We start from the raw sequence: 15,271 nt of genomic DNA, 5'->3' as shown, positions 1-15,271 counted from the left end.
TGTTAAGAGAACAGCTCCATCTGGCTCTCCCTCTCCATCACCCTCTCTCTGAAGTGCTTCCAATCTGGCTGGTCATTATAAGAAATACTACGCAATTTCAAGAATCGGAACACAAATTCGCTAGTTTTCCTCTCCCATCCTCATTCCTGTTTCCCTTTGTGCCATGCAAAATTTCAAAATTTGTATGTCTTGTATTATGCTAGCTGACATAAAAATATGAAAGTAAAGTAAGTAGTCCAGGCTTAAAACCTGTGTCCATTTCTCTTCCCCTTCTGGAAATAGTCCCCTCAGAATCCACTGCTGCTCTCCACAGCATGTTCACCAGTATTTCAAATAGGAATGAAATATTCTAGTATACAGGGCCCTCTTTCCTGGCAAGTCATGTGAAGATGTCATGATAGGTGCCGTGTGATGCTAGAAGATAGCCAAGAAGCCATTCTTAGTAAAGTTTACATGGACACTTCAGTATGATGGTATCATCAGAGTACAGTAACTGACATGGCCATGCCAAGAACTGAGCTGCGTTTTGCAGACATAAGAGCTGTTATGTAGAACTGAGCTGTGCCTTTTGCAAGTGAGAACAGCTGTACTTGGAATCTTCCAGGGAGTAGCCTTGCATGGAAATGAGCTGTTTCAGAAGCTTGGTGGGGAAGTGACCAAATTGGTAAGAATCACATCTGGCCCTACCCATAGCACTTGTTATGTCCTTTGCCTGCAATAAGGCCTTCAAGATCCTTCCCAGATCTGGATTTGACTCAGGGCTGAAAAAGGCTAGTAATCCTGGACTGAAAGCTCTTGTTCTGAACTGGCCACCCTTTTATAAACTCTTGTGCGAAGCTTGAACTTAACACTCTTCTGCATTAGCACTGTCAAATTCCCAAGTCTCAGGATCTTCTTCCACTTTGTGTAGGCTTCTTAATTTCATGAAACAGAATTTTAAACACCAACACACGTGCAGACACAGGGAACCCGGACAGGAAGGTTGTGACAACACATGCTCTGTCATGAATTACTATCACAAATGGTTGTACGGTTGCACATTTTTCTCTTTAGAAGCCCTGGCACAAGGAGACTCGTGCCAGCCACATTAAAAGAAATCGAACTTTTGCAATTGCTTTCTTACAGAACCCTATACTTACCATGCAATCCTACATACATATATATATATATAGACATATACATATACATACACACACACACACACACACACACACACACACACACTAAAATATAAGCCACCTGGAGACAATTAGGCCTTACTCTCAAATAAGTGTGGGGCAATTAGGCCTTACTCTCAAAAACAGCCTGCCATCCTGTGCACTCTCAGAAGCAAGTCCCATGGAACTCAAACTGTGTGCTTTGCAGAACACACATTTCAAAATTACAAAATGCAGGGTCAGAATAGTGTCTGCCCATGTTGCTAAATATCTCTGGTTCTAGACAGTCCAGAGATGTGCTTTAGAAAAAGAGAAAGCAAGCAAGCTAAGAATTCAAGCCAGCTAAAAATACAAATGGACACCGGGTGCATGGCTAGAATTTGGGCATGGTCCAGCTCACCAGGCAGCATGGCAGCGCTACTGAGAATGCAGAGTCCATTTTAATGTTGTCTCTCAGAGATCCATGAAACTCCCTTACCATTTTGAAGTTCTTCCGACAGCAGTAGCCCCTCCAGGCTGTTTGAATAACCACAGCAGAGTGTCTCTGTTTCAGAAACTGTTTTCTACAAGCAGAAGAGAAGTCTCCGCTTATTTATTTATTTTCAATTGTAATTATAAATTGCTTTGCAGCCTAAGAAGTTTCTACAAAGAGAAGATATTTAATATTGATTCTCAAATGGTGGACCCAACAGCAACAAAAAGTAGACAACAGGATCTGGCAAGATTGTAAATGGATTACAGATTCTGTTCCCACCCCACAGAAAAATTGCCGAAGCATTGCATTTAATTCCTCCCCACCTCATGCCATGGGTTCAATGTTTCTTAATTCAAATAGTTGCATCTGAACTCTCTTTGCCATAAGATCTATCAGCAATGACACAAGGCCTGCTCTGAAGGTCTCCTGCCCTCTATGCTACTGCTTCACCATTCAACAGGTACTACTGAGATTGAAGGGGAAAGTAAACCTGTTAAAATTGCTACGCATGCTTGTGGGAGGGATCAAGGAAACACTTCCATTCAGTTAGACCAAGTGATCCTGTTATTCACATCTGTTATTTCTTAATTTGTGTGCCCCCAAATTAAGAAAACCTGGTGGAAAACATGGGCAGCCCCTCTAAGGTACTGATGAAGCAGCTTAATCATACCTGCAAAAATGGGATCAGGAAAGGCAACTTTTTTTACAACCTCAGTAAAATAAATAAATAAAAATTAATAGGGAAACCCAAAGTGTGACAAGATGTGCGGGGGACCTTGGTGCTCCAGCCGTTACCTACAGGGGGAGAGGGAGCCCACTCTTTGCAAGGGGCTCACAAACATATGTAGGCCACATAAACAAGAGGATGGCTTCTCAGCCTGATAAACTGTGGCTATAATGAGGGTGGCCATGAGAAGAAGAGCATAGCTGATCTCATGCAAACCCACAATGTAGTCACAAGTGGGATCTGCAACATAATGTTGCAGTGTATCCTCCCTCCTAAATGGACCACTCCTGCTCAGGGCTCCAGCCAGCCATTCCTTCAAAGCCTGGCTTTCTCCTGTTCAATCAACCAGCCCCGTTCCATTTTTTTTTTTTTTTTTTGCCAACTGTCATACTACTTTCCATAACCACTGAGCATTCTCCATCCTTATCAGGTTGTTGTTCCTGTTGTTTTGCCCATTAGGTATTTTTCCCCCCCCCCCTTCAAACTGCATGGTTCCAACAAGCATGCTGATACTTCCCTCCTCTTCCTCAGAGGCCCCATGTTGTCCGCAGTCCTGGCAGCACTCACTGCCTGAGTTCATTATTAGGAGAGACTGCAGTAGAATCTGGCTTTTGCTGGGATTTTTTTTTCACCCTCCATTTCCCCTCTTCCTTTCCCTTACCAGATGTACTTTCTGTTTCATTCTCCCTTCAACTGCTTGTTGCTACATATTGACTTGGTTTGCATGATCATTGCAGCTCAGTCATGGCGGGATGTGGCTCATGCCAGAATGTTTTTGAATATGTAAGCCATGCCTGCAGCTTGTCACTTCTTCCAAACCCAGCTGGGGTGGGTTGTGCAAGGATTAAACAACCTTGCCTGCATAACCCTAAAACAAGCCATGGATTATTTGAGGGTTGCTTAACTCTCATGCAACTCAGCCCCACTAATTTAGATGACAAAACAACCCACAGTTGTGACTTGAACACTCCAAATGGCCACACACACACACTGTAGCCCACCATGGCTTAAATAACCCTAAGACAGTAGAACCTACAGCTTCATTCCCATTGTGGGGCAAGCAGACTGTGAACTGGTGGGTCTTCCCCATCTTAGAATGAGTCGGGAGAACAGAAGGCCTGCACGGCAACATGGCAAACCGTGAGCTTCCACCATTTTCTTGCCTCCTAGCCACCTCCTTAGTGGCCTTCTCCACTCCAGGAAGAGTGGAAGTTTAGATGCATATACATAGTTTACTGTATTTACCTGTCTTTGTATCCCCTCAATATTTTCTGAATTAGGATGGCTTTCTCTGAGAGTGCTTTGTCTCGCTGCACCTCCAGTACTGTATCATGGTAGTCCTATTCACGAATGCAATTTTTAAAAAAATAATTAGAACTCTGTGTATTTACTGAATGGTTATAACAAAACCAATAATTTTTGCATACAAAATAGTATCTGACTTGAACTTTTCCCCTTAACAATCAAGTGTATTCAGGAAACAGCAATACAAAAAAAAAAAAATCTACTTTGTTACATTATAGGCTTGATTAGACAAGGGATTTAATCTGTCATTCTCTTGCTTACTTGTGTAATTTGGTGCTTTTTTTAAAATAAGTTTTATTCTTAATAAACCTAACAAAAAGGAAACTAAACAATCATCAATCATCGAAAACATCAGACCTACTGGATCAGCCCCCCCACATTTTTTCTTTTTATGTTAAACTAGAAACATATTTAAATCTATGCGTAGTCCCGTTTCTCTAGCCAGTGATAAAAAGAGTCCCAGGTTTGATAGAAGTCTGTATCTTCTTTCTCCTTCAGCGACAAAGTCAATCTGTCCATTTCTGCACAGTCCAAGATCTTTTTAAGAATCAGTTCGTCGGTAGGTGGTTGTGTAATTTGGTACATCAGAGTACTGCAAAGTACCACTGGTGTGACCCTTGTTTTTGAGACCTTGTGGCATCTCTGTGGGGATGCGGTTGTGACAGTAACTGTGACTGTCCCCAGAGCACATCTTCACACCCTGTGGCATCACTTCAATTTTGATTGGTGCAATAAGGTACCAGTGTGGGTGTGGTGGTTAAGAGCCTGGGACTGGGACTCAGACGATCTGGGTTCTAGTCCCTGCTCAACCACGGAGCCAACTGGGTGACTTTGGGCCAGTCACAGACTCTCGGCCCAACCTACCTCACAGGGTTGTTGTTGTGGGGATAAGATGGAGGAGGAGATGTAAGCTGCCTTGAGCCCTTTGTAGGAAAAAGGCAGGATATACATTGAAAAATAAATAAATAAATAAATAAATAAATAAATAAATGTTTGCCTTATTTTTACTGATTTCATTTTTATTTAGTGTACTTGTGTACTTCTGGAGTTAACTTCTTCCAAAAAATCTCATTTGCAAATTTCCACTACAGCAAACCTGTGCAATTGTCCTTCCTCATTTTTAAAAAAATGAGCAGGTGAATGGACTTACCTACATGCATCCCAGCAGAGGGACAGAGAAGTGCTGGAGGGAAATTCTAGTGGAGAGGTGGGTAAGAGGTGGCAGGAGGAGGGAAGCATGTGGATGAGAGTTTGTATTACATACCAGGGAGCATGGGACGAAAATTTAAGCAGTGTGATAGATACTGTGAAGTTCATATTGCAAGACAACACAGTGAGATGTGCATACAAAAACTCTATCATGTGATCTACCTAAAACCTCTACCTCTACCAAGGTGTATATCTATGCTATTCAACATTTAGCCAGATTTCTTTCCTGTTTGCAGAAGCTCAGCATTATAGATATGAGATGCTGTTCCAGTTTCAAATAAGAGCATGCTAGCCCTGCATGCAAGCACTAGCCCACATGTGATTAAAGATGTTGCAGACTCAATAACCCCCTCAAGGAATTAGACTGTGGGATGAATAAATCAGGCCATGCTAATCTCCTGATAAATTTCCAGTGTAATCCTATGCATGTCTACTCAGACTTAACTCTTGTGAGAAGACTTAGGTGTGATAAGACTACATGATGCTTATTTCTGAGTAAATATGTCTGGGATGCACTGTCAATCCTATGTGCACACACCTCAGAGTAAGCCCCATTGAATGCAATTGTACTTACTCCCAAGGAAGTAAACACAGACTTGCAATGCTAGTAGCACATTTTCTACCTAAGTGTGTGTGATGTCTGTTATGTATAAAACTTTATAATTGCCCCAATAACTTACTTTTAGGAAAATTTTAGTTCTTCCAATTTTCCACTCATTGTCTTTTCCTATCAAGTTCTCACAGATGTAAATGCAACACTGGCGAGCATCCATCTTCAGCTACAACATAAATCAATTATTACATTCAATTTTAGCTAGAAAAATAGGCTGCATGACAAACGTTTGCATGGCAAATTGTCTTTAAGCTGCAGTGCCCTTTCTAAATTCATTCTGTTTTGATTCACTGATTTTCTTTCATTTGCAACCCAAGGTCCCATAAAAGGAAAATTGATGAGATGGGTTTCATTCACAAAATAAGTACTAAATTCCTCTTTGTAGAATAACTAAGAAAAATATGCAGCATTTAATAATGACATTGGTACTATATATTGGATTTGTAAGAAGGATTTTTAGATGTATAGATAAACATGTTTGTAAGCACATTAAGGGCACAATCCTATGGCCTCCCAAGGTTGCATGGATGCCACAGGATCATTCAAAGACACAACTCTGTGGTTTGGTGACCTTGGAGCTGGGTTTCCACCACCACTCCTGCAGCCGACACAGAAAGAACTGTGCCAGTGGCCTCTTCAAGGATGCAGCTGAGCCTCAAGGGGTGTGCTGAGGGGGAAGGAAGGGGAGGAGGGTGCGGCCCAGAACTGATTCTTATTGGTGTCCCAGCCTCCTTCCCCTTCCTGATCCTGGATGGCCAAAATGAACAGCTCAATAAAATACATGGCATAAGGTGCATTAGTCACACAGATTTGCTGTCATGCCTCATTTCATGCATTGGATTTCCATAAGCCTCTAAGTGAAGGACATTAGATTGCATCTTAAAATCATAAGATGAATTTTTTCCATCTTCTTTTTAATATACCTGTTCTTGAGCTGACACTGGCTGCAGGACTTTGTATCTCTTAAAGAAATCTGCAAAAGTGTAACGAATTGGATAGCCAGATTTCCTAATGTGAATGGTTTCCATCATCCCAGAGTAGCGCAGCTGTTGGATGCAGAGGTCTCGGTCAAAGTGCTGAAAGCAAAGGAAAACATCCAGAGCATGCACCATAATCAGAAATATACCTGTTTCTAAAATAAAAATATTTATTTTAGAATAACATTTTCAGTTAAATCAGTGCACCAAATTATTTACTGAAGAACAAATACCGATATAGTTCCGCATTTGCTTGTCTAGGTTAAGGTAAATAAATCACCCCCTGGAAAATTTCTGTTAATCCTGCCCCTGGGATCAAAGGCAGCCAAAAATCCCTCCCACTTTCCTACAATATGATTTGTCCTATGAAAGGTGGAGGGAATTTCAGTCCACCATTTAATATTTTTCAGACATGTACAGAATGCTTCTTGAGGAAGCTTCCCAACTTCCCAATCCACACCAAATCAACCCCTGAAACCTTCTGAGAAGGCCTTGCTGCCTGTTCCGTGACCAACAGCATGTCATCAGTCAAAAGCATATAAACAGACCTTCCTGGTAGCAGTGCCCATCTCTAGAAAACTCTCGCACATGTGACTCAAGAGGCAGAAGATATCTTGTTGTTCCGTGCTGTCAGTTGTCTCCATAGGTGACCCTGTGAATGTATACCTTTCAGAATGTCCTGTCATGACAGCCCTACTCAGCTCTTGTGAATCCAGGACTGTGGCTTCCTTTATTGACTCTATCCAGAAAAGGAAGTTTGGTCTTCCTTGTCTTCTACCTTTGGTCTTCCCTTTCTTCTACCTTTAACTTTTCCTGCATGATTGTCTTTTCCAAAGAGTTTTGTCTTCTCATGATGTATGAGACAGCCTCAGTTTTGTAATATTGCTTCTTGGGAAACCTCTAGCCTGATTTGATCTGAGATCCACCTGTTTGTCTTTCTGTTGGTCCAGGGCAGGACTGTTTTTGTCATAAAACGCACTGGAACGGCGTTCCCACACCTTTTTTTCCCCAATGGATTTTAAGAAATGATTTTGAATCGCCTGTCAGGCTAGCAGGTCAGCAGCAAACATCATTAGCATAGTGCCTACGGGCTGCTTTTGTGCTCGTGCTGATAGTGAGTGAGTGCTTGGCGACTATTATGTTTACGTATGTGTAGAGTGTCTGGCTTAATGTGTCTGTAGAGTGACTGGCTTTACACTAAAAATCTTTTTTAGTATAAAGTGTGACCGCAAGATGTGAGTTCCAGCACCTTTTTTTTTTTTTTTTTTACAAAAAAAGCACTGGTCCAGGGTATTCATAAAGCTCTTCTCCAGCACAATGTCTTGAATGCATCAATTTTCTTTCTGTCAACTTTCTTCAGTGACCAGCTTTCACACTAATCCATAGTAATCAGGAATGCAATTGTGTGCATCATCTTGGCCTTGGACTCCATCCTTATAGCTGATGATCTTTTCTAGTTCCTTCATTGCTGCCCTTCCAAGTGTCAGCTTTCAAATTCCTTGGCTACAGTCTCCATTTGAATTTATGACTGAGCTGAAGTATATAAAATCCTTCACAATTTCAATGTCTTCATTGTTCACAGTAAAGTTCTGTAATGCTTCTGTAGTCATGATTTTTCTTTTCTTAATGCTCCACTGCTCTTGATTTTTTTTTCTTTCTTCATCAGGAGTTATTTTAATTCATGAGAATTAAATGAGAAACTAATTCATGAGAAACTATGGTGAGCTTCAAAAACCTCTTGAAAACACATTTCTTCATTCAGTTTTTCCCTGGTTTGAAGCTGATCATTATATTGTTCAGTATTACTGTGTTACTCTATTGTTTTAAAGGTACTTGTGGTTTTACATTGGTGTCTATCTTGTCTTGCATGTGTTTTATGTAAACTGCCTAGAAACTCTGGGAAGTTAAGTGATATAGACATAGCTTACATAAATACAAACATAAATAAATGCCAACCTCCCACACACACTCACTGAAGCGATCCAAGAAAGTTGCACATTTACAATGAACTTCCTTCCTTCACTTTCTACTGTTTGGTTCATATTAATTGGCTGTTTCATCATCTATGTTTTGTTACCCACCTGGAAAAACCTAAAGAAATTCATAATTTAAGCAGCTATATGAAATGAGTCACTCAACCCAAATCAGAGGACACTACAGACAATGGGTTGATTTAGAGAGAAGGAAATATTACCATAGGCATCTTGGAGTCATTGGGTTTGATACAGCGGATAAAATATGGCTGGCAGTTACCCAAGATCTTCATCAGCTGTTCCAGAGACTGTTTGAACTGGCCCCCTAGCGTAGGCAGGCGTTTGTTGGGATCGGATCCCTTGAGAAAGGAAGCACATGAATGGTGTGAATGTCAGTTTATGATCAACCAGCATTTCATGATAGTGCCACATATTTTTGAAAAGAACTTTTAAAAAATGTACCTACATGGCTAAATACACATATTTACCTTGAAAGGATAGTGTGCTGACAGGCCAAATTTTGTCTGATTAAGTAGAAGAGCCCATAAGGAAACCGATACAGAGCAAAACCTTTACTGCTTTCTATTCTGCATTTCCCAGCATTTAGAGTCAATTCACACTTTTTATGGTTGACAAGCTGGCTAATGATTTGCTATGCAATGTCTCTCACTGAGCACCTAATATGTTTGCAGAAAAGTGTTTGTAAACATGCAAAAGACATACACCAAATAGAGATGGGGATGCTGCGAGCGGTAGGACAATTTCTGTCTGAATATTCATACAAATGAACACAAACCACAATTCAGTTATCGTTTGAGATGCATAATTCTCTCAATTTTGTGATGGAGCTCTCCAATCAAAAACTGCATAAATAAATGCATATACTAAAGGAAATGGACACAGAATGAGTATATTAGTCATTGTTTAAAAAGAATATTACAGAAAATTGCTTGGTAAAATGTATATATTAGGTTAGGTTAAATGTATGATTCTTAGGTTAGGTTAAATGTATGATTTAGGTTAAATGTATGATTCCTGTAAACTTAAAAAACTCTTTAATTGATGTTAATACAAGAAAAAATGTGAAACCAAAATTGACAGATTGGTCCATTCCTATTCAGTTTTCTAACAAACACCCAATAAATCTCCCTGAACGCTTACAGACTTGCATTTCCCCGTATGGTGCTGCCCTCCCGTGGCCAAAAGTATAGAGGATGGTTTCCGCTATTTGAAATTCTTCAAAGAGCAGAAAAAATTACCTTATAACTGTATTAATTGGATTTCAAACAACCACATTGTTAGAAGGGCAGGATGGCTGTTAATTCTGTGTTACAAGTATAGTGTTTGTTTTTGTTTTGTTTTTTATTTTTTGTTAAATTTGTTTTGAGTTTTGCTGATCATCCAATGCTAGTTCATTGAGGGAACATCTTTTTTAAAAACAGAGATACGAGAATGTCATTCCCATTTACACTTGAGCAATTATACGTTAGTGTGAATCCTCCCAGAAAAAAAGGTTGAAAAATGTCCATAAATTCACAGAAACCTCACAACTCAGAAAAAGCCAGTCTGCTCTGGAATGGGAAGGTCAAAATCTCAACTGAACTGCAACTCAATTTCTCTGACATTTCTAGTCACAAGAATAATAAATAACATTACAGAAACAGAAACACAGAAACAGAGTGAGTCAGAAGGGTCCTCCTGGGCCATCTAGTCTGACCCCTGGCTCCAGCTGGCTCCACTCATGACATGCCTACCATGTGTATGTCCATTACAGAGAGGAAGACAGTATCTGGTCTTAGGAAGTAAAGCAATGACTTTACCTTTTCCCACCACAGTCCTACCTTTCTTTTCATGCATGCCCATTTGACTCTGCAGCCCAGGCACACACTTTGCTGTGGGACGAAATGAGAGTCTGGGCTGCTTCTGTAAGAGGGAGGAGCGGATGGGCGAAGGGGCAGAATTATTGTGGGGAATCACTCCTACATGTCTTTCATTGCTATGAAGTGTTAGAGAGACAAATTTTCACATTATATTGGAATTCTTGGTGATCATTTTGAAACATCAGTGAGATAACATGGCTATTTGGCAGACATCGTTTATAACAGCCTGATCCTCTTCAACTCATATCAGCCCCATCTAGCATGATTAATGGTCAAGGAGTCTAGGAGATATATCCAAAACATCTTCAGGGTACCAAGCTGAGAAAGGCTGGTACATACACTGGTTACTTTCTGTTGTATCGGGACTCTCTTTTATTTTCCATTCCTTTAAGGTTAACTTATTTCCCCATGCTCATATTTGGCATTAATAGAACATGCACACTTTCTAGGATGCTATCTGGCAACTTTACTCTTAGTTGCAGGGAAAACTAGAAAACACAATTCAACTGACATTGTTTCCTCTTCCAGCCTACTGAAATCAAATAATCACAGCTGCTGTAAAAATAATGAAATCCAGACACAGAAAACCACACATAATCTCTTTCAGGAGCTCTTCTGTGCTTACTTATCTATTATGAAATGTCTTTTCCAAGTAGTTTACCTGTCTAAAAGCAGGAGGTGATGTTCTGGACTGAACAAAGGCATGGCAGGTCAATGACTGTGAGCAAAAGCAACAGCAAAAGGACAGGAAAGTGTAGAATTTGAAAGAACAAAGAGCTAAATTAACAATCAGAGCAAAGAAATGCAAAGCATGAGGACAATTTGCTATTCATTTTGAGAAACATTACAGGATGCAATATTACTGGTTGATCAAAACTGAAGAAAATACAGTGCCGGTGTGAGGGAGGGAATCATTCAAAATAAATTATATAATAGCTGCACAGGTTGCTATGAAGGAAATCCCAATCCAAAATGGTCATGGTGGCATAATGCTATGAGAACATCCCTACAATTCCATTGCAACATGGCAGTTTATGATATTGTACCATTATGTGTTACCATTCGAAGAACCAAGGACAGTGTGTATTCTTGTTATCATGTTCTCCTCACAATAACCCTGTGAGGTTTGTTTTTCCGAGAGACTGAATGGTCCAGGGTAACCCAATGAACTCCATGTCTGACCAAGGATTTGAACCCAGCTCTCCTCAGTAGTGGTCAATACCACCATGGTACTTGTTGTTAGTCGTGAAGTCGTGTCCGACCCATCACAACCCCATGGACAACATTCCTCCAGACCTTCCTGCCCTCCGCCACCCCCCGGAGTCCACTTAAGCTCACAACCATGGTACTAACGCTGGTTAAATGACTGAACAGACCACATCTCAAATTGCTATTGCTGCTTTGAAATAAATTGCTAAGGAATAGTGCAGAGTAGTAACTGCACCAGCAGCAAGATTAGATTTGACAGAGAAGGTGACACACAGGAAATGTCCCTCTGAGCCCAGGCAGGGAGACACATTTCAAATCAATGCCAGGAAGGCTAACCTTGAGGGGATCCACTCTGAGATGTCTGATACTCCCACGGCCAAAAGGCACCACATTTGTGGCTGTGTCTACTTGGAAGAGCTGTCTCAGAAATTTGTTTTTGGATGAATGAACCAACTGCATTATGTCCGAGCTAAGCATGTCACGATTTTTCTCAAGAAAACCTACGGGTAAAAAGTTTAACATTTCCATTTAATTCCATTTCCAGTCTCATGTTCAAAGTACACTGCGGCATGTTTTCTCCTCATATTAACAACATTCTTTCCCACACTGTTTGTTTGTTTGTTTGTTTCATTTTTATGCTGCCCAAAAGCCCGAAGGCTCTCTGAACATCACCACATAATATAGCTATGTAATTTTTTATAAAGCAAACGTCACCCTGATAACATTGAATTACAGGATTCAGAAAAGAGAAAGAAAAAGCTCTCTCTGGACTTTTCTGGATGAGCTTTCTAACCCACCACTTCAGCATGACTTCTGCTTCTTGATTCTTTGTGGGATTAGGGTCAGTTCCTCCACACTATGTAGAGTCCACTTTGAGGGTGGGAATCCACCGGCTTCCCTCAGCTCAGCTCCCCAGATGTCAGCCTACTTTCTTGTGGCCCCAGCTCTGACTTTGCACCGAGCCCATCATGTGGTTGTCCGCGTGAACACCGCTCAAGGGGCGCCCCTCTTCCACACGTGACTTGCAACCCTCTGTGGGCAGCGCATGCTGCGCAAGGCGGCCACATTGTGCAAGAAGAGTCCTGCTGCCAATTGCAAGAGTCTGCAGACTTCCTCTCGACTCGACTCACTTCCCAAGCCAACTCTGATTTTAGAAAGAGGCCTGACAAACACAAGTGAGCCGAATGCTGCAGGATCATTGCAACCCTACTCTACACATTTCCCCCACAGCAGAGTTTTTCCTCCTCTGTTTGTGGGTTTAACTACATGATCTCTAAGTGATGCTGTGGTGCAGCAAAACTGAGCAGTTAAACAAGTATTTCATCCCACCATTGCTCCATAATGCCAGTCTTTCACTCATTAAAAAGAAAATGCCTGGAAAAAATGGAAGATGATAACATTTCGTATTCTGCTTATACAAATCTATGGTGCAATCACACTCAGAAAACTGTGTACAGTTCTACTCACTAAACCTAGAAAAGTATATTGTAGAGCTGGAAAAAGTGCAGAAAGGACAATGATCAAAGGGCTGGAACAAACCCTGGTGAGGAAAGCTTGCAGCATCTGGGAGTGTTTAATTTAGAAAAAGGGCAAGTATCAGAGGAGGGAATCAGAGGGGTGTGCAAAATTGGGTATGATGTGGAGAAAGTAGACGAGATATTTTTCTCCTTCTCTTATAATACTAGAACTGGGGTCATTCCATTAGGCTACTTGGTGGACAGATAAAAGGTGTTTCTTCTTCATACAGCACCAGTTTAAAATATGGCATTTGTTCCTACAAGATGTAAAGATGTAGTGATGGTTGCCAATCTTTAAGAGAAATTGGACCAATTTATGGAGGATAAGCTATGTATGACTGCTTGTCCTGATGGCTTCATGCAAGCTCCCCATCAGAGGCAGCATCCCTCCGTGTAGCAGTGCCGAGAGACCTGGGTGAGAGGGCGCTGCTGCACTCACGTCCCATGGGAAGCTGGTTGGCCACTATGGGAACAGAACGTGGGACTAAACGGACCCTGGGTCTGACCCAGCAAGGCTCTTATGCCATCATCTGAAGCACCCACAAACTGCCACACATCAGGAGCCACAGTTGCACAATAGAAAAGCAATCTAAGCTGAACTGAGTACGTGCAGGGCAGAATCCTGCAGTTCCTCACTCACCTTTTGACTGGTAATAAACAACACCTGCAAAATGGTTGATACCAAAAACTGTATCATGGACGCTCCTTGGGGGAAGATAGATCTTGCTTCTGCCATGATGAGAGTTGATTTTATTTAGCATGGTTGTGTCTGTTCCCTGGAAACGAAAGAAAGATAGCATGAGATGAAACAAAGTAATTCACTTCCTGTGTGTTACTGAAAATTAACAATGAAAATGTGCCAAAAGAAAAGCAAAACCAAAATCTGATCTGTGACAAAGGCAGTGCATCCAAAAAGTGAGAACGCTCAGCCATATTAAGAGATGTCCAGTGATTTCAAACTGCATCATACATCCATTTATTTGGGAGTAAGCCCCACTGAACTCAGTTTCTCCACATGAGGCATTGATTGTGTGCTTGTAGTCTCTCACACATGGAAGTTTGAGGGACCCTTTCAAGATGTCATTGTCCTTCAAGGGTCTCTCCCAACTTTTCAGGACTTTTTTGCAGGTTTTTTAAAAAGGAAAAAAAAAAATCTGGTATTAAACTCTGAATCTCAACGAAATGGGACAAGAGCCTGATGAAAACACAAAAATCTGCTGTAACTGCTGTTATACCACAGTGCCACCTCGAGTTGGTTAAGAGAATATAAAGAAAGGCAGAGAATACAAAGCCACAGAAAAAGTCCAGCTAAGAGGTGCATTTTTCACCTGCAAAGAAAACAGAAGAAGCCTCCATATAGCAACCGGTTAAACCCCTCATGTAGGAAAAGACACACATAGGAGGCACTGTTTTCCTGTATCATGAAACCAGGGACACAAAGAACCTGAAATGAATTATAGCAAGTTGCCTCACCGTAAGCAGCTCCAGATGTCTCTCCCAAAAGAGCCATATTGCAGGGCTCACATTTAAGGAGCCATTTCTGTTCAGTGACCAATATAGAAACTGGACATATCCTGATTGCGGAGGAAAAAAGCAAGCTCTCCCAAGAGGAATTTAAATACAGTGCACTTTTTACACCACCTTTTTTTCCCCAGGGATAGAAAGGAAGGGAGAGAGGAACCAATAAAAACTAAGAGAAAAGTTAAAACCACACAAATTATAATCATGAGGAACCACTGTTTACTACAACCAGCACAACCAGAGATTACCTTTTCCTATACAGTATATCTAGACACCAAAATGGAGGTACTGAACATGACTTGTAAAGCAGAAAAATAAAAAAATAGCAATAAGATGAAGCCACAAAGCCATATATTACAGAAAAGTTCAGTGTAATAAAACTCGATATACTACAAGGACTAAACAAAGAAAATTCTAGATAGTATTAAAGGCTTGCAGGAAAATAAATATTTTCAAGCAGTGACTGAATATTGACAAAGGTGGAGAACATAGCATTTCCTAATTTATATTTTTAAAATTGATTTTTTAAGGATATGTGTATCCATCTTCCTCTTTGTAAAAAGCAATTATATTGTCATATGCTTGACAATACCTGTGAAACTGAAAAAGATTTCTCTTGGGAATGAAAATATGTCCATGTGTACAGTCATCTGGTTTGTTGCCTGACATATGTATTTGCAATAAACAGATGACTGGCTTCACAGAATT

General features: G+C 40.8%; 1 protein-coding gene across 1 annotated transcript in view; it reads right to left on the bottom strand.

Annotated features, from left to right (window-relative positions):
* Positions 1 to 15,271, bottom strand: part of MYO7B (myosin VIIB) — a 63,234-nt gene that overhangs the window by 30,637 nt on the left and 17,326 nt on the right. Inside the window, exons 13-20 of the mRNA XM_044435523.1 lie at positions 13,683 to 13,818; positions 11,862 to 12,025; positions 10,978 to 11,034; positions 8,658 to 8,795; positions 6,410 to 6,562; positions 5,554 to 5,652; positions 3,605 to 3,699; positions 1,636 to 1,720 (exon numbers count right to left, since the gene is read on the bottom strand). Coding sequence (XP_044291458.1) covers positions 1,636 to 1,720; positions 3,605 to 3,699; positions 5,554 to 5,652; positions 6,410 to 6,562; positions 8,658 to 8,795; positions 10,978 to 11,034; positions 11,862 to 12,025; positions 13,683 to 13,818 — 927 coding nt within the window. The remainder of the gene's footprint in view (positions 1 to 1,635; positions 1,721 to 3,604; positions 3,700 to 5,553; positions 5,653 to 6,409; positions 6,563 to 8,657; positions 8,796 to 10,977; positions 11,035 to 11,861; positions 12,026 to 13,682; positions 13,819 to 15,271) is intronic.

Source organism: Varanus komodoensis, unplaced genomic scaffold (genome assembly GCF_004798865.1).
Source record: "Varanus komodoensis strain SLA01 unplaced genomic scaffold, ASM479886v1 scaffold1, whole genome shotgun sequence".
Lineage (NCBI taxonomy): Eukaryota > Metazoa > Chordata > Lepidosauria > Squamata > Varanidae > Varanus > Varanus komodoensis.
Note: the sequence above shows the minus strand (reverse complement) of the source record. Positions and strands in the feature narration are given on the sequence as shown.